This window comes from Myotis brandtii, unplaced genomic scaffold, assembly GCF_000412655.1.
Source record: "Myotis brandtii unplaced genomic scaffold, ASM41265v1 scaffold59, whole genome shotgun sequence".
Classification (NCBI taxonomy): Eukaryota; Metazoa; Chordata; class Mammalia; order Chiroptera; family Vespertilionidae; genus Myotis; species Myotis brandtii.
Genome location: NW_005370223.1, coordinates 3,118,344 through 3,137,894, shown reverse-complemented (window position 1 = coordinate 3,137,894; position 19,551 = coordinate 3,118,344). Strand labels below are relative to the sequence as shown.

General features: G+C 40.9%; 1 protein-coding gene across 10 annotated transcripts in view; it reads left to right on the top strand.

Moving 5' to 3' along the window:
• The window catches only part of NIPAL2 (NIPA-like domain containing 2), a 47,454-nt gene that overhangs the window by 19,377 nt on the left and 8,526 nt on the right, over positions 1-19,551 (top strand). For 5 of the 10 annotated variants that reach the window (XR_001364615.1, XM_005879261.2, XM_014550273.1 and 2 more), the window contains 5 exons: positions 5,379-5,500; positions 11,607-11,703; positions 14,097-14,232; positions 17,329-17,417; positions 18,813-18,876. Coding sequence is in view for 9 of the 10 variants with exons in the window: in XM_005879261.2 (XP_005879323.1) it covers positions 5,379-5,500; positions 11,607-11,703; positions 14,097-14,232; positions 17,329-17,417; positions 18,813-18,876 (508 nt within the window). In the remaining variant the exon portion in view is untranslated. Of the gene's footprint in view, positions 1-5,378; positions 5,501-11,606; positions 11,704-13,279; positions 13,306-14,096; positions 14,233-17,328; positions 17,418-18,812; positions 18,877-19,329; positions 19,473-19,551 lie in introns of all 10 variants that reach the window. The other 5 variants (XM_014550272.1, XM_014550271.1, XM_014550270.1 and 2 more) reach the window with 4 other exon arrangements.

The following is a 19,551-nucleotide window of genomic DNA, read 5'->3' as shown; positions in this document are numbered from 1 at the left end:
TGTGCATCATATGTACCAGCTGGTCAGTCAGATGGATGGATGGACAGATGGTCAGTCACTTGGCCTTTTATATATATAGATAGATTGCCAGTGCACGTCATATGTACGGGCCGGTCGAACGGTTGGATAGTCAGTTACTTAACCTTTTATATATATAGATATGTATATACATATAATATATATAGTATATTTTATAATAGCATAATAACTTAATAGTATATTTTTTCACAGGTTTATTATAAGGATTAAGTTGTATGTAAAACATTTAGAATTGTGCTTATATTAGTAAGTATTAGCTGTTACCATTATAGTTATGATGATCACACTTCAGTATGATGGTGATCACAATGTGACTCTCATGTCAACCACACTTGTCTATGAAATCAACAGTGCTAAGAACATCACTTTAAAATATTATTGCCACACTAGCTGGTTTTGCTCAGTGGATAGAGCATTGGCCTGTGAACCAAAGAATCCTGGGTTCAATTCCAGTCAAGGGCACGTACCTTGGTTGCAGGCTCCTCTCCGGCCCTGGCCCTGGTCAGGGCACGTGCAGGAGGCAACCAATCAATGTGTTTCTCTCACATGGATGTTTCTTTCTGTCTTTCCCTCTCTCTGCCACTCTCTCTAACAGGTCAATGGAAAAATATCCTTGGGTGAGGATTAAAAAAGGAAAAAGATTGCCCTCCCTTGGCATATGCTGCCCCCCTTCCCCCAGTACACCTGGTCTACAAACAGCAGGGATGAGCTTGTTTACTTGTTTTGCACATATGGCCAGTTTATAGGAAGAAATTTTATCAATACTTGTATGTTGTATCGTTAAATATGAAATTCCCACCAGGTCATTGTAGACTCTTATGTGACTTGAGCTGTATTTGATGGGAAAATGGATTTGCTGCAGGTCTAAGCATGAGGGTGGCGGGTGGGCCACGTCCCTGTATCGAGGTCATGTCCAGTCGTTGACTCCCACCTGCAGCTTGCCCACAGCTGCTCCGAGTTCCATCCCCACCAATACCCAGATCTTGGTGCTGCACACCAGCTCCCTGAGGATAGCAGTGGGCAGCAAATATAGGGCTGCTAGTGTTTCTCCTCTGTGATCTGTCAGTTCATTTCCTTTGGATCCCTGGACTATAGCAGTAGAGACATAATTTTGAATTAATTTTTAAGCTTAACTCAGATGGCCTGTGACTCCTGACAGTCAGCATCCTGAGTCACTGTCCCAGGATCCTTGGTCACATCAGGCCTGCAGGTGAGCTTTTCAAACATCGTATTCAGTTCCCCACACGGGCCTCTTGCAGAGCCAGATTCCTGGAATCGAGCAGGTGTGACATTTGATGTGGACCTGGAGATGAGAAGACCGAGGCACAGGGGGATAAATAACTTCCAGCTAGCAAGTAGCAGTGACCTTTCCGTTCTGTGGGAGCAGTTTCAGCTGAGAGTAGACTTCCACGATCCGGTTCCTAACCTGAGAAAAACTGGGATATAAATAAAATTTAAGGAAATGCATTTAAGGAATTGCTAATGACGATCTTCAACACTTTTGAAAAATGTGCACATGATTTATGAAGGAGATAGTTAATCACATAGAAAAAGAATAACACCAGATATACAAGCATATGACAGGTAGCAGCTATCCTGACTGCCTTTGTAAGTGCCTGGGGTAGCTGAGATTAAAATTATTAAGAATGGTATGAGCTGTGGGTGGGGGAGGGAGGGAGTCAGCTGGGGAAAAAGGAGACTTATGTAAAACTTTAGACAATAAAAAAAAAGAATGATATGACCTACTGAGCTTTCATAAAGTTACTTACCAGACTCACAGTGAGGTGATGCTCAGATGAAATTATGCATATGAAAAAGTACTTTGAAAGTATAATTGTGGAATCATTAGTCATTTTATTTGTTTTTAAGGAGTTTTGAAATGCAGTGAAGATCTACATTGGTATGAATGGGAACAGTATACAAATGTGGAAGCAGATGTGATGTGGGGGAAAGGGGTTGTGTCAGGATGTGACATGGGGACCATATTGGAAAGTTAAATAAGTAGCGCAACCTCCGTATAACTCTGCAGACTTGAAGAGGATGAGGCTGCCATACTTATACTGAAACGTTCTCCAAGATGTTCTGTTGATTAGAAATAAAGCACAGAAGAGCGTGTATAATATTGTCTGTGTAAAACATCCAAAAGGCACATGATTTATGAAGGAGATAGTTAATCACATAGAATAACACCAGATATACAAGCATATAACAGGCAGTAGCTATCCCGACTGCCTGTGTAAGTGCCCAAGGTAGCTGAGATTAAAATTTTAAGAATGGTATGAGCTGGGGGGTTGGGGGAGGGGAGTCAACTGGGAAAAAAGGAGACTTATGTAAAACTTTAGACAATAAAAAAAAAAGAATGATATGACCTACTGAGCTTTCATAAAGTTACTTACCAGACTCACAGTGAGGTGATGCTCAGATGAAATTATGCATATGAAAAAGTACTTTGAAAGTATAATTGTGGAATCATTAGTCATTTTATTTGTTTTTAAGGAGTTTTGAAATGCAGTGAAGATCTACATTGGTATGAATGGGAACAGTATACAAATGTGGAAGCAGATGTGATGTGGGGGAAAGGGGTTGTGTCAGGATGTGACATGGGGACCATATTGGAAAGTTAAATAAGTAGCGCAACCTCCGTATAACTCTGCAGACTTGAAGAGGATGAGGCTGCCATACTTATACTGAAACGTTCTCCAAGATGTTCTGTTGATTAGAAATAAAGCACAGAAGAGCGTGTATAATATTGTCTGTGTAAAACATCCAAAAGTCGCCCTAACCGGTTTAGCTCAGTGGATAGAGTGTCGGCCTGAGGACTCAAGGGTCCCAGGTTCGATTCTGGTCAAGGGCATGTACCTTAGTTGCGGGCACATGCCCAGTAAGGGGTGTGCAGGAGGCAGCTGATCGATGTTTCTCTCTCATCGATGTTTCTAACTCTCTATCCCTCTCCCTTCCTCTCTGTAAAAAATCAATAAAACATATTTTTTTTTAAATCCAAAAGTCATACACACCAGCATATACACGTGCATAAAGTATCTCAGAAAAGGAAACCTCAAGAACTTGGAACTAGGAGCCCATCAGGGTAGAAGAGAGATTTAACTCTTCACGCATCACCCTTGTGTGCTTTTGAATTTTCTAACATACGTGACATGGGGACCATATTGGAAAGTTAAATAAGTAGCACAACCTCTGTATAATGGGATACTCTGCAGACTTGAAGAGGATGAGGCTGCCATACCTATACTGAAACGTTCTCCAAGATGTTCGGTTGATTAGAAATAGAACATATACAGAAGAGCATGTATAATATTGTCTGTGTAAAAAATCCAAAAGTCATACACACCAACATATACACGTGCATAAAGTATCTCAGAAAAAGAAACCTCAAGAACTTGGAAATAGGAGGCCATCAGGGTAGAAGAGAGATTTAACTCTTCCCGCATCACCCTTGTGTGCTTTTGAATTTTCTGCCATATACATATGTTACCCATTCAAAAGTAAATTTTTAGAAAGAAATGTAAAGGTCACTAGATACAGTTAAATGAGATAAAGAAATAACTGGCGGAGGAACTCGATATAAACAAGAAATTTGGATTTCACAAGAGAAAGTTGGAAGTCTCTGAGACTTCTAAATTGCATTCAAGGCTTTTATTCTATTTTACTATACCAAGTTTACAAAACTGTTTTTATTAGTCCCTTCTTCCTAAAAACCTAATATTGAATAATTATAAGAGAATTTTTTATTCCTAAAGAAAGGACAAGGCTGACCAATAATTTTGCCCAAGTTCTTATAGATGGTGTTTATTATTTTCCTTTTATTACAATGCTTAATAATGTATATTTTTTTATTTTTAAAATCTCTTTAGAAATAGCTTTTAAAATTGTGTATATGATCTCTGTCTTCACAGAGCATTACAGAATACATTGTTACTTCGATGAAACTTATTTTATAGCTTCTAAAGTACACTGAATAGCTATTATTTAGCCTGTGTGAAAAATCAAATGCTCTTTGTTCTCGGAAACTAGAGTTCAAAGTCATAAATCATTTGGCTACGAAGAATAGGAAATTGGTGTCTTCAAAGTGTGAGATTTTATCAACAAATCAAATTGTTTCAGGTTGGAGTCAACGTTAGTTGTCAATTATGTACAGAACAAGGCCGACCTCAGTGATGGAGCAAGTTGAATTATGTTTTCAAGGGTGCTACCTGAAAAATGCTACCTATGTCACTTTTTCTCGGGCTGCTAATTATTCACAAATAAGTAGCTTTCAGTGTTATTTGGAAGTGTCCTTCCTTTACCCCTCCATGGCCACTCCCCCCACACATGCCCTTCCTCCATTATTTTAAGTAATGTTAAAGTGATGACAGTAACACATTCCTTCCATAGGTTTATTATGTGATATTTTACTCGGCTATGCCTGGAATTCTAGATACTAAATTGGGCTATAAATATCGTAGAGCAAAGCCAATGTTCACCTTCATTTCTGCTAAAGGGACGCCAAAAAAGTGGCAACGATTAAGATGCTCATTTACCAGAGTTTCTAAGTGTAAAATCACGTGTGTGTGTGTGTGTGTGTGTGTGTGTGTGTGTGTGTGTAAGGCTCCCAAGATGAGTAAGTGCAGAATAAATGGTCAGGTGATGGACTCCCCACCCTCTTGGGCTCTGCCATCGAGACCTAAATCCAGGTCTATCTTGCACTGACTGGCCCATAAGAACCCAAACAGCCAGCTTAGTTGGGTTTTCTTGTCTCCAATTACACATGTTCTGATCTTCCCATCTTAGCAGAACACTTCTCTGCTTAGGCCAGGATCTATCTGGAACAACAGAGAAAAGTCAGAAGTTATGTCCTGCCCCATCCATTCCCTGGCCCTTATCCCTTTCTTTGTTTGTTTGTTTGTTAATCCTCACTTGAGGATATTTTTTCCATTGATTTTTAGAGAGTGTGGAGGGAGAGAGGAGAAGAGAGAGAGAAACATTGATGTGAGAGAAACATATTAGTTGCCTCCCGCACACACCCTCACTGGGGTGAGGGAACGAACCTGCAACCCAGGTATGTGCCCTTGACCAGGAATGAACCCGCCCGTGACCCTTGGATGCGCGGGCCAGTGCTCTAACCAGTTAGCAACACCGGCCAGGGCCCTTAGCCCTCTTTAAAGGTAGTGCTATCAGGTGAATGTGTGACGCTGTCTAGGGGATGGTTGATGAATTATATTTTAATAGGGCAGGACTGTCAGCACTTTTACAAGTAATGCTCAGTCTATAGGTAATGTTTACATCAACAAAAAGATTAAAATGTCTCTTTTCAACTTGTTTTGTCTTTTCTGTTTTACTTAAAGGTATGACATTGGCATTTGCAGGATCGTATTTGTTGGTGAACTTTGCTCCAAACATATCCCAGGCTATCTCTGCGAGAACAGTACAGTATTACTTTGTTGGCTGGCAGTTCCTGATCTATGTGGTAAGCATTCTAATGACTGTGGCAGAGCAATGTTATCTAGACCGCTGGTACATGCAGATGTTAGCGAACTAACACAATCTTCTCTTCTCAGCATTAATATCTCATTAACATATATCAATGCAAATATATTTGACCAACATGAAAGTATTTGAAACACTAACTCAGCAATAGACGTCCCCAGCTTCCCAGGTTTCCCATCCTTGAGGGTGACCCGTGACTGGGACAATTTCCACAACATTGAATCTGGCCAATTTCAGAGCATCATATTTTAGGACAACTCAAAAGTAAAAACAAACAAACAAACCCCAAAGAAACTTCTCTTCCAAGTCCAAAGGGAAGTACCTGAAGACCCCTTTTTCTTCCTTGAATTTTATTCAAGGTAGATATTCTCTTTTTTAATACAATGCAAATATATTTGACCAACATGAAAGTATTTGAAACACTAACTCAGCAATAGACGTCCCCAGCTTCCCAGGTTTCCCATCCTTGAGGGTGACCCGTGACTGGGACAATTTCCACAACATTGAATCTGGCCAATTTCAGAGCATCATATTTTAGGACAACTCAAAAGTAAAAACAAACAAACCCCAAAGAAACCTCTCTTCCAAGTCCAAAGGGAAGTACCTGAAGACCCCTTTTTCTTCCTTGAATTTTATTCAAGGTAGATATTCTCTTCAAAAAAATTCTCATTGAGAACAATGCCATAGGCTGTCTGTGGAGACGCAGGCCACAGTAGGATAACGCTGAGAGATGTGCAAAAGAAGGAATGGAATGAGCTGGTACAGAAATTGGAAGCCACGAATTGGGACACTTTATTTGCTGCCGTGGCCATACCCAGTGGGTGTAAAGAGAGGACATGATTGAAGTGGTTAGTACGTAACTTTTTGCAGGAATCGGTTTAGGTGGAAAATAAGAACATTATAGGAAAGACAGGTAGTAAGAACAAAACTGGGATAGTTGAGCATTTAACCAAGAACTGGATTGGTAAAGTAATTGTGAATTCAGTTAAAAGGATCAAAGCACACAGAATCGTGTAGTTTTAGGATTAGACACGACTTCAAAAAAACTGTCTGCTCTAGTCCTCTGCCGTTAAAACAGGTAACAGTACGATCCTACTTTATACACCTCTTATGTAAAAGTTTTTGTTCCAAGTTTAACTCGGGCTATCACAGCAGGAACTGCCTGGTATTACATTATTGTCTGGCAGTTCCTCATCTATGTGACAAGAATTCTGTATATCTTACTATCTTTGATATATAATTCTGACCACTGGAGCATAAATGTTTATAGGTCTTTTCTTTTTGTAGTCTCCCACTCTATCCACTCTACCCCTTTCTCTTACTCAATGAAGATTTCTCTGTTTTAAAAAAATCTCCATATACTACACACCCTTTAATAAACTCTTATTTCTCTTCCACTCACCACCATTTATTCCCCTCTGTTTTCTCAGCTCCTACTCACTCACCATTTATTAAAATCCTAGTGGATCCCTCCCCACAAGTTGCCAAATGCAATTGCTGTCATTTTTGGGGGCGGGGGGGCAACCTAATTTTTCCTGAACCTTAAGCAGCATTTACTCATGACCCATCACATCTCGAACTGCTCGCCTCTCTGCTTCCTCAGTTTGTTTTCCCTGTTTCTCCAACTATTCCATCCCAGGCTCTTGATAGTCACCTCCTCCTCTTCTGCCAACCACTCTTACCTATTCGTACTAAATATTCATCCAGGGTTTTCTAGGGTGATCTCATTGCCCACCCCACCATCCTCCGTTAGAAGGACTTCCAAATCCAGACCTACATTTCTCCCCAGGCCTCTTCTGAGCTGCACATCTCTGTTCTCATCTCTCCACTGATTACTCTTCCCTGCCTGGATGTCCCAGAGGTTCTTCAAATGTAGCATCTTAAACACTGAGCTCGCCATCTTCTCTCCTCCGCTCCCTCCTCTTATATTGGAAGGCTCCCCTTCCCCCTGCCCTCCAGCACCTTTAGGCCTGGGCTTCCCAACTCAGGTCAGCCTTCCTCTGGTCTGTCATACTCTGTGCCTCCTGCCTGCCTACCCCATTGCATCTTCCGACTTGTTCACCATACCCAGTCCTTTAACTACTGCAGCTGTCACCAATCACATCTAAGAACTAGAAGGACTTGTTCTGTATTTCATGATAGTCTAAACTTGAAATCCTACCAACACATGGTATTCTTTTCTATAGGCAAAACAAATTGTTCCTCCAGTGAGAAAAGGCTCACATAGTTTATGATCAGAAAATTAATAGCCCAAGTTAAATCCTTTGGAGATTAAAGATGCATCAAGACTTATTTTGGGGGGAATAAACAGCATTGTTTGATGATGATGTATCTTATATTGTTTTAACACCAGAGAAAACATTTTAAAAGAATAAGGCTACTTTTTATTAAACCTTATGTTTCCACACAAAAAAAATCTGAAATTAATTGCATTTTGCCATTTTCCAAAGTCAACTCAATTTATTAGTCATCCTGGGTAGAGAGAGGGATTTCTGTAGCAGAAATTTCACAGTCCTGGGAGAAATCCATAGTCCCATAGAAATATATTTGAAAGTAAATGCCACCAAAAATGTATATAATTCCAGATATTTATAAGATAGCATAAAATAAACCTTTAAGAAAGTCACGTTTCAATAACGCATTGGCAGTAGACTCTAAGGGAAATAGATCTATATTATCTTAGTTTGAAATTTAATGTTAGATGTTGCATCTCTAAAGACCAGAACTTATCAATTATATACTAAGATCTTGAGCTAAAGTTTAGTTTAAATCTGTTAAACACCTAAGTAATTAATATTTAATCCTTGGATGTGGCAGATTCTGTGCTTTTTCTGCAAACCATGCCTGCAAAGATCATAACTACAGGAATTAAAACTGCTCTTTTGCCGGCCAGCAAAACCCCTCTGCGCCTTGGTTTCCCCGCCTGTAAAATGGGGATAATAAGAGTGCCACTCCAAAGGTGGTTGTGAGGACTCCGTGAATTAGTACAAGAAAAGCATATGGTGAGCATGCAGTACGCGCTGTTATTATTTCTGACCTCACAGATAGCAGCAAAGCAGCCTCTTTGTGGCTCGCAGCAACCTGCAGGAATTACAGCTTCTTTAATATTGATATTTTCACAGAGGAGGGGAAATGTTGCTAGAAAAAAATTAACATTCATTCATGCTGTTTAAATATTTTATTCCTGGGAGCGCCATGACGTCGTAACACAAGACGGAACCCAGGGCAACGGCAGTCATTCTATGAATAATGGGAACTCGTGTTTTATTTACCTGAAGCCTCAGAAGTGGATTTACAAAAAGTCATACATGACTTTTAGAACTGATAACTACCCTCACCCCCCACCCCACCAAAAAGTTAATAATCGGCCTGCTCATCCATTTAGCTAACATGCTCTGTGCTGTGAGGAAGAGCTTTCTTCTCTCCATCAGGGGGAACTGTGGTCCCTGTATCAGGTGAGAAATGGAAGCCTGTGGTTGAGCAGAGAGCAAGCCAAGAGCGATATTTCTGTGAACAGTTGAGGAGTCGTACACAGGCTGGGACACCCAGTGTTTTGATGGCCGCCTTCGGGAAGGCAAAGAGACCGTTGTCCAATCGCTTTTTGTAGCACTGCTTGGTTGAATCAAAGGCCTGGCAAATATGTCTTATAAGGAAGAGTTAAAATAATTGGTTTAATTTACCAGGAAAAGAAGACTAAGGGATGACCTAAGTTTCCATCGTAGATGAAAGGGTTTTTAAATGAAGAAGGTTTGGTCCTGCTGCTTTCCGTGCCCACAGAGGATTAAAGGAGAAAACAAACCAACAGGCGAAACCTTGAATGGAAAAGGAGAGATTGTTGACTTAGAGCTCCATAAGTAAAATGCAGTCCTAAAAGTAGTGAAGTGCCTAATTCTAGTAATTTTTAAGAAAAAACACACACAACTATTGTTGGTATTTTTACTTGTCTGATGTCAGAAAAGTAAACGTTCATATTTATTTTTTTAAATATATTTTATTGATTTTTTACAGAGAGGAAGGGAGAGGGATAGAGAGTTAGAAACATCAATGAGAGAGAAACATCGATCAGCTGCCCCCTTCACACCCCCTACTAGGGATGTGCCCACAACCAAGGTACATGCCCTTGACCGGAATCGAACCTGGGATCCTTCAGTCCGCAGGCCAACGCTCTATCCACTGAGCCAAACCGGTCAGGGCAACATTCATATTTATTATTTCAGTCCATGGATATCATCTCTTTGGGGAGGAAAAAAAGGAGTTGCTTCAGATTATCTTAAGGACCTCAAAAAAGAAAAAAAATGATAAAAAAATAAAATTGAGAACTCAGACTTACAGTAGAGTTTTCTTGGGGTTAGGAAAATTTAGACATTTAGTCAGTATTTATTGAACCTTCAGTTTATTAGAGTTAGGTCTGTTTTTTGGCATGTTTTCATCATAAATTTGAGGTGTAATTTTCTTATTAATTCCCTAAATACTGGGGACAGGGTGGCAAACAGCCCCTAAGGATAAGGACCCTGTCCTCATAGAGCTGATGTCCATTGGGAGACAGACAGGAAACACCTAAGTGCATGAACAGGAAGTATGACAGATGATGATAAAACGCTCACAGTGGCCACCTGAAGTCGGGGGTGTGATAGGATGACTGGGGGGCTCTGTTAGATCAAAGTGGTCAGGGAAGACCTCTCAGAGGAGGTGACGGTTAAGCTGAGAGCTGAGTGACTAGAAGGGGCCATTGTGCAAAGATCAGGGAAAGACCCCTCCAGGCAGCATAGTTAATGCAAAGGCCCAAAGGCAGGAGCAATCTGAGGACTGCCAACACTAGGGAGGAAAAAAGGCCATTTGTGGCTGGCGCAGGTTGGACCATCCCAGAGTAAGTTGTACAAGATGAGGTGAGAGAAGTTGGCTGGGGCTTTTATATCCAGGAAGGAGTGTGTATGTGTGTGGTGTGTATACGTATTCGTATATGTGTACGTGTGTGTGTGGTGTGTATACGTATTCATATCTAAGCCACACCAGCTGGGCTATTATTTTTTAAAAATAGATTTTTATTGATTTCAGAGAGGAAGGGGGAGAGAAACATCAATGATGAGAGAGGATCATTAATTGGCTGCCTCCTGCACAACCCCACTGGGGATCAAGCCCATAACCTGACTGGGAATTGAACCGTGACCTCCTGGTTCATAGATCAACGCGCAGCCACTGAGCCATGCCAGCCGGGCTGGATTCTATTCTTAATGTGATAGGAAACCATAGGAATTACTGGATCTAACATATTTTTTACTACATGTATCATCCTGGATGAATCTCATAAACATAATGCACGGTGAAAAAAAGCCAGTGAAAGCAGTATGACCCCCCCCACCTTGTATAAAGTCCAAACAGATGCAAAAATAAGCAGGGTGTCATTTAGGCATATATAGAAATGTGATAAACTATCAGGAAAGTGAGTGGTAACCACAAAGCTCAGTACAGTGGTTCCTGGGGAGGTCATAGGAGAGAGGAGTGCAAGTGGGGAGGGGCATACAAGAGACTTCAAAGGTATTGGTCGGTTCTATTCCTTAGTTTAGGGCCACATGAATGCTTGTCATATCACCATAAATACCTTATATGTATATCACATGTATGCTCTAGGGATAAAATATTATCCAGATTGTGTTTTTGGTCAGAGGGTGGCAAAGAGTGAGGCGGAGGGAGCAGTGTGATGTTGTCACCTGCTGAGGGGGTGAGGACACCAGGAAGAACAGTAGGGAAGGCAGGCAATCAAGAGTTAAGTGTTGCCCATACTCGTGGGATATGGCTATTCAATGTGCATGTGGAGATGTCTAGTAGAGAGTTGGATAAATGAGACTGGAGTTGTAGGGAGGTCGGGACTGGAGATCTAGATCTGGGCACCATTGTCATGTACGTGATGTTAGAGCTCTCTGGGCCTGGATAGCTGAGGTTTTAAGTATTGTTCTCCAATATTTATAATTGTCCTTAGGGACTCTAGTCACCTCACCAACTCTCATAACTTGCAAAATCAAAGAAGTGTGACATTCTGAAGACTTTATATAGAATAATTTATACTTTACTCTTTGTTTTATCTCTAGATTTTAGAAATATTAATTTTCTGCATTCTCCTATATTTCTATAAAAGAAAAGGAATGAAGCACATTGTGATTCTACTAACCCTGGTGGCACTTCTAGGTAAGGATATATTTTGTTTTCTAATTTTCTAATCTAGCCATGCCAGGTCAAAAAGATTTGAAGGAAAATATTTGAGCATTCTATTCCTTTCTCATTGTTTCTACTTTTCAACTCTGATTTATAGAAAGAAACTGAGTCTCAATTATGCAAACTAGATGTCTGTTACTAAAATTGATATACATTTAATTCTTTAAAAAATATATTTAGCAATTTTTACTTTTTGGTCATTTTATTTGCTCTCTGATAACTTTAGGATTTTTTTTCTTAGAAATAATTGAAAAATGTAAAGATAGAAAAATAGCTACAAAAATATTTCCCACATGTTAAGAATGACTTGGAGTTGAGTGTTGAGGTTACAAGTGATTTTCATTTTTCTTTTCAAGCTTTTCTACATTTTCCAAATTTTCTTTAATGAACATGTATATTTGTATAGTTTTTAAAAAGTAGTTTAAAATTTATTCATAATCCCACTACCTAGAGTATGTAGGTTCTTCTAATCTTTTTTCTGTGTATACACAAGTACTCTCTATTTTTATATATACAATATTAGAATGAGACTGCGTTACAATTTTGTATTTCCATCTGTCCTCATCAACCACCCTCCCCCCACCAAAAAAAAAATCTTAGAAGAACTTGATACCAGTCTAGAAATAATTTTCAGAGTTATAATAAATAGTGATTAATCAGTTGGTGATTGTGCATGCTTTGAAAATGCAATGATCAACTCGAGCAACTAATAGTTGGTTTAGCTGTTTAGTAAAGAATTCCAGTTTTGTTTGTGTTTTGTGTTTAAGTATAATTTAATGTCAGGTGGTGGTTGAATTAAATGATTTTTTAAAAGTCGGTGACCTTTAAGGGCGTTGGCAGTCCGAGGTTCTGCGGCTCATGGAACAGTGTGTTCAGCTGTTTCTCCATCAGTGATCCCTTTGGGAATCCAAGCTGTTCCGACTACAGGACCATAATCACACTGTGCTCTAATTACAAGCAACGTGTTTAGGAGGAAATCAAGGTCCCTCAAGAGCAAACTTTACAAACTTAAACCATCAAGTAACACACATCTCGAGAGATACTTGACATTCCCTAGATTCGCTGAGATATGAGTGTTGTCGTACTCCGTAGAAAATATGTAGAAGGTCAGGTCAAAAGACATTTTAAAATGAAGAGGTGCCCAGTTGTAAGGGCCTCTTTGTTCGGATTGGGGGTTTGCTTTTAGAATTTATTACCGGGTCTCCTCTGTTAATGTGACTTATAACAGAAAGAAAATCCCTAATTTGGAAGTGTGCCCTAGTACCCTTCAAGTTAAAGTATACTTTCAGTTTTTGGAAAAGGAGATTCTGGAAGGCTTTTCCTAGTTGGAACACTTCACCTGCTATTTAAACACCATACACACACACACACACACACACACACACATACACACACACACACACACACACATTCTTTTCAAAAGCTAAAAGGAGTAAAGTTCAGATATATTATGACCAGATATCAACAGCAACAAAAACAGTATTTCTCCTTCCCATTGCCTTTGACTTATATTTGATTTCATGTAAAACTTTTTTTTATTTTTCTGTAGGTTTCAGCTAATTTATGGAATCATAGGTAACGTAATTTCAAGGGACCTGGGCAAAAGGGAAGCCCTGTCTTCTTCCTACAGAAACATGATGTTTCCAGAAAATGCGTCGTTGCTTTCACGTTGATAGAACCTTGTCAAGTCACTTTTTCTTCATTGCTATTTGGAAACTAAGAAAGACGTGTTCCCGTAAGGGACAGGTTCCTCTTTAGCGTAGAAAGTGTGTAGACATGCTTGTGTAAATCTTAGACTTATGGTTGACTCTGAGAAATGAATACTCAGGTCCTGCTTCCTGTTAGTGTCATCTTCAAAAAATATTTTAATGAAACTTGTAGGCATTTATTAACAAAGGGTTCACGCATAGACCAAGTACAACTCTTAGTAAACTCACAGAGTGAGTTGCTTTTCAGTTTTCAGTCTTTTCATCTATTTGGCTTTACATTTTTTTCAGTGTAGCTTCATATTTTCCCATTAACGTCACGTGGGCAGTCCCACTTTTCTTATCTCCTCCCTTCATTGTTTTCTCCTTTCCCATCTCTTAGTAATTATAACCTCTCGTCTATAGCATCCTTTCAACAGTTACGGCTGGAAAATAACCATCTTGCTCCAAAGATAAAAAGCACAGTCACACAGCAGATCTTTAGCTGATAGAAGCCAATCTGAAGTCCAGCCCAGCTTAAACACCAGGGCTACTGCTTAGCTAGAATCTTCATGCTTAAGGCGTTAGGGGGGCATTTACCACTGTGCCATGTACACTGAAGATATCTGTCATTCTGTCTCAGGTATGTATTTTATTTGTGTTCTTTGTTTTGTTTTTCAGCCTCATTGACTGTTATTTCAGTGAAAGCTGTCTCAGGCATGATCACTTTTTCTGTGACGGATAAAATGCAGCTAACGTATCCCATCTTCTATATAATGTTGATCATCATGATAGCATCTTGTGTTTTCCAAGTCAAGTAAGTTAGCTTCCCTGTCCTCACCAATCTTTCAGCATTCCTGTGCTTCTCTGAGCATCCGTCTTTCTTGGCTTCAGATGATCATTAAAATTAGATGCAACTGACTTAGAAGGGTGAAGGGTCTACAGCTTATCCTCAGCTAACATGCCTTGCAATAGCCTTCACATCCAATAAGGAGTTTTTACTGAGCATTGCCTTCACATCTTGTGAGCTCTAAAGTGCAGCCATAATCCAGCTAAGTGCACTCTGATACTTTCCTGATGCTCTTCTGCTTGTAATTAATATCCATCGTACACAGGTTGTCATTAGCAATAAATCAAAGGGGCAGGTCCACATCCAGATTTCTTTTTCTAAGTATAGGAAATACATGAACCTTTCACCTTCACTTCTTAGCTCATGCTCATTAATTGCCCAGAGATGGACAAAACCAGACGTTTGGCCGGGAGGGAAATCCTTTCCTCAGAACTTTGTATCTTTGGCCAGAATTTGCTTCGTACCCAAGGGACTGTGGAATGATTGTTTTATGTTTCTCCTGGGGCCTAATAGTGGTGACATGGAACATTTTTAATTTCTGCTCTCCCCGCCTCCCCCCAACCCCGCTGCTCCAACGGCTTCCCCTCCATGTCACATGGGGAGGATGCCTTTGCCTGTGAGGCGCTCGAGTCAACCAGAAAGTTTTCTGTTTACCCCCTAAATGCTATGCAAAGCCACCATCCCAGTGCCAGCGAGGAAGTCAGAGCCCAAACTCAGGAAGAGATTGGTTCCTTTCTTAGTCCTAGAAGTCCAGTCTCATTGTCATGGGTTGGCTATAGGCCCTGTAACTAGGAGTGTGGACAATTACCGGAGAAACCAATGTTTTGTCACTGTTTCATTAGTCATTTCCTTATAAGACTGAGTGTGTTTCTAATACTTGAGTCTTGCTGTTTTGTCTCTTCTCTTCTTCTGAATTAATCAGGGCTGCTCTACTACCTTTTAGAATGTAACAATTAGCATCATTATCTTTGAACTATGCTTTATGAATGTAAAAGGTAGATACAGTCAAAGGTAAACTGCGTTCTTATCACCCTTGTTTCCGTCTCTACATCTTTCACACTGGAGCTGGGTGAACACACTAGAACTGTAGAACTGTGGCTTTCAGCCCTGGCTGCCCATTAAAATTACCCGAGGAGGCTTAATTACACATACATATGTGCGTATATGTATACACACATGCACGCATGTATATACAGGCACAGGCACACCTGGGCTCTGCCCACAAAAATTATTTTTTTTTCCAGTTGCTCAAGAATAGGACCTAAGCATTCATGCTTTTTGAAAGCACCCAGGTGATGTCAGTGCAATGCACTGCTCTAGAGAAGGTTCTAGTCCAGTGATGGCAAACCTATGACACGCGTGTCAGAGGTTACACGCGAACTCATTTTTTTGGTTGATTTTTGTTAAATGGCATTTTCGATCTTCTTTGTATATCTTAGTACCAACTCAACTGAAAAACATGTTGTTGCAAGAATGCTATTCTGTATCGCCTTCACATTATTTGTTCGGCTGATCCCCTTTTCAAACTTCTTTCCAGTACTTGTTTTAGTAGCTAGTCAGCTGAGGGAGGTTGAGTTATAGTGATATCAAGGATTGAATTATCATCTTCTCCCCTGGCTATTTCCTTCTACCCAGCCACCTGAGTGGAGAAATGTTCCCATTTCTGCCAGTTTCAGACAGAACACATTGGGTAGTAATGAACTAGTTGTCACACTCAGAGCACCCCTAAGTAATTTCTAGTCAAACATTAGAAGTTCTCTGCCCAGAGCCTGAGTCTGACAGACTGGAGCACGTGCTGCCTGAAGGGCTAATGAGGAAAGCCCGCCAGGTGGTAACTCAGCCCCACTGGGCATCTCCAGGGAGGGTCAGCCCAGCGGAGAAGGGTGTTGCATCTTCACCCTGCTGGGGAGATGTCAGCTTCCCAGACCTGGCACCGACACGAAGACAAATGGAATCCCTGCAAGTGGGGAGCATGAGGCAGTGGGGACTCATTTAAAGAACCATAGTAATGATAATGTTCAAAGCTTTATTTATTTGAGAGTGAAAGGACAGGGATTTCATTGGCCTGAAATGCCAGAAGCTTGGTTGCTTTCAGCCACCCCTGTGTTGCTTCTGCAGAACCCATATGAGCGGATGTGGCAGCAGCTCCTGGGAAGGAGGGAGCTATTTAAGATCCCGGTCGTATTTTTCTCCATGCATGATCTATTGAGTAGACATGGCGCTTGAAAATTGTATTCCTGCCCTCCCCATTGCTTATAATCACAGGGGGAAGCAGGCCCTAGGTCAGTGATGGTGAACCTATGACACGCGTGTCAGAGGTGACACGCGAACTCATTTTTTTTGGTTGATTTTTCTTTGTTAAATGGCATTTAAATATATAAAATAAATATCAAAAATATAAGTCTTTGTTTTACTATGGTTGCAAATATCAAAAAATTTCTCTATGTGACACGGCACCAGAGTTAAGTTAGGGTTTTTCAAAATGCTGACACGCCGAGCTCAGAAGGTTCGCCATCACTGGTCTAGTCCCTGACGGGGCAGCACAGCACAGTGCGGGAACCTGAATTCGGTTGGTCGCCAACGTGAGAAGCTGAGTTCCCACATGTGCTCTGCAGCTGGAGCCCCAAGCATTGTTTTTGAAACATTAAACATTCCTTTTACTTCTCCATCTTCTTTCTTGGCACGTGGCATGTCAATGCATAGCTCTACTATTCCCTCGATATGATATTTAACAGATTCTGGGGTCTATCATAATGAATCAGCCGCAGTGTGATACCGGTCCAGCAGCTTGAATGGCTTCCAACTCAAACTTCTGTGGCCTCAGAATATGATTAATTGCTTTTCATTGTTACTGTTGTTGGTTTAAACAGACCATAAAACCTGACATCTGATCTCATACATCAGATGCATATAAGCTATGACTGCTGATTGGAAATGCCCTTCTACTGCACTTCCTTTCCCTTTGTAGTTGTAGCTGAAGAACATGCATTTCTTGATGTTATTGTTAACTTATTGCTGAGCATCTCTTAAGGCCAGAGCTTCAGGAAGTGCCTTCTGCTCTAGGTTCCTGAATCAAGCCACGAATCTCTACAGTACAGCGACGGTGGTGCCCATTAACCATATTTTCTTTACAACCAGTGCCATTATTGCAGGTGAGTTTTGGCTTTCTGTACTTAGGTGTTCTACCCCCACAACACGCATATGAGAAAAGCAAGGAATCCTTCGGTTATTAGGATCTGCATAAGCCATGTCCTCCCAGCCTCACACAGTATCTGAGTTTCCTCCATAACCCCTCTAGGACACGCTCTTCTACTGTGTGCGAGTGCTCCCCAGGCCGTCCGCCTCCCGAGACAGCTCAGTCCCGTTTTAAACTACTCTATTTCGAGAGCTCTAATTATTAGAAAGTGTTTCCTTATATTGGACAGAAACTAGCCTCCCTGTGAATTCAAGACACTCACCTTAATTCCGCTTTCTGGAGTCTTCTCCTTGCCAGCCCTGCTGGTGAGCAGAGCAGTGGGAGGGTCCTCTTGTGTCTTGTCTTTGGGCCAAACACCCCAGGTCCACTCACTCGTCCGTCTCTGGCCTTCACCACCTGGATCAGAGTGGGGCCCAAAACAGAACCCAGTGTTCCAGGAAGGCCAGACAGATGAGAACAGAAACTACTGCTTTTGCTGTTCTGGCCTCTATTTTTCTACTATTGAATTCTTTTATTCTTAAGGACAGTTTTTTAATGTGTCAGACACAATAGTGTTTTTTTTTTAAAATATGACATTTAAACTTGGTTCTGACCCAAATACAGTAGATCCAGGTATATCACTCCTACGTTTGGTGGACAGTTTTTTAATGTGTCAGACACAATAGTGTTTTTTAAAAAATATGACATTTAAACTTGGTTCTGACCCAAATATAGTAGATCCAGGTATATCACTCCTACGTTTGGTACTGATTTCCCCTTGTTCTTTGGCTTATTGGATAAATTCACCACTGTGTCTTATTGAGATTTCATTTCCTATTGCAAAATGTCTGTATTTTGGAGGTAGGTAGGGGATTATCTGTTTCCTAATTGGCTCATCTTTTTTACTTCATGGCAAGCAATGTGACTGCCAGTGGGTAATTTTTAAAAGTAATTAATACGTTTTCTGGGTTCTCTTTGGCATGTTCAAATTGCCAGCATCACTTACTCTTGTGCTTTGGGGCCATTATTAAGGGTGACTTGAACCCAGGCTCTACACTGCCACATAGTCAACCTGACAACCAAGACGGCTGCTGACTCAGTACATACGGCATGGAGATGCTGGACAGAGGGAGGCCTCATGTCCCGGGGGGGTGGGATTTCGTCATGCAACTCAGGACAGCCTGCAACTTAAAACTTAGGAATTGTTTACTTCTGGAATTTTTCACTTAATATTCTTGACCCTGGGTAACAGAAACCACAAAAGCGAAACCGAGGCTAAAGGGGGCCTCCTCTATTGACATAATTTGAAAAACAATGTGTAGCTATTGTAAATATTCTTATCCTAAAATGTTGTCTTCTATTCCTGTTATAGGCATCGTATTTTATAAGGAATTCCTTGGTGCAGCTTTTCTCGCCATGTTTATATATTTTTTTGGGTGAGTAAATGTCTGAAGTAAGCTATATGAAATGCTATTACTTTTATGTAGGATTGTTGGCATTGTACGTGAGGCATAGAAAACTGGAAAATTATAGAAGAGACAACCGTTTCCTGAGCTCCCAAAGGAAACATTTTTCAATTTAACACCCTACAAAAGGCTCAGTGACTTTTGACTTTGTGATTTAGGTATCTGTCCGAGGGTTCTGAGACATTGGGGACTTTCAGTTCCGGCCAAAGTCAAGTTAAATCCGCTGGCTCCTTGTAGCTACTCCATGCCTTTTGATACTATAGCAGACCTGTCTCACCCTTGAGGACCCCTAGGTTAGATCTCAATCAGGGAACCGTGGACACCTCTAGGATCACCTAGAATAAAAGACCACAGTGGGGAGATCTAGCTTTGGACCTAATGCCATCAGATTGGTGACATCCCTTTCCTGGTCTGGGCCCCCAGCTTTAACCCTTCATTGCTGGGCATTATTGCCAACATCCTTGCAGAGAACAGGACTTTGACGGAGGATCACCGATGTATAGGATCATCTGTTGGTTCCAAATGGCAATCCAATGATGCTTAATGATTCTTTTTTCTTTATTAAGGTATTACATATGTGTCCTTGCCCCCCCCCCCCCCCCCCCCCCCCCCCCCCCCCCCCCCCCCTTTCCTGTTGGTTAGTTG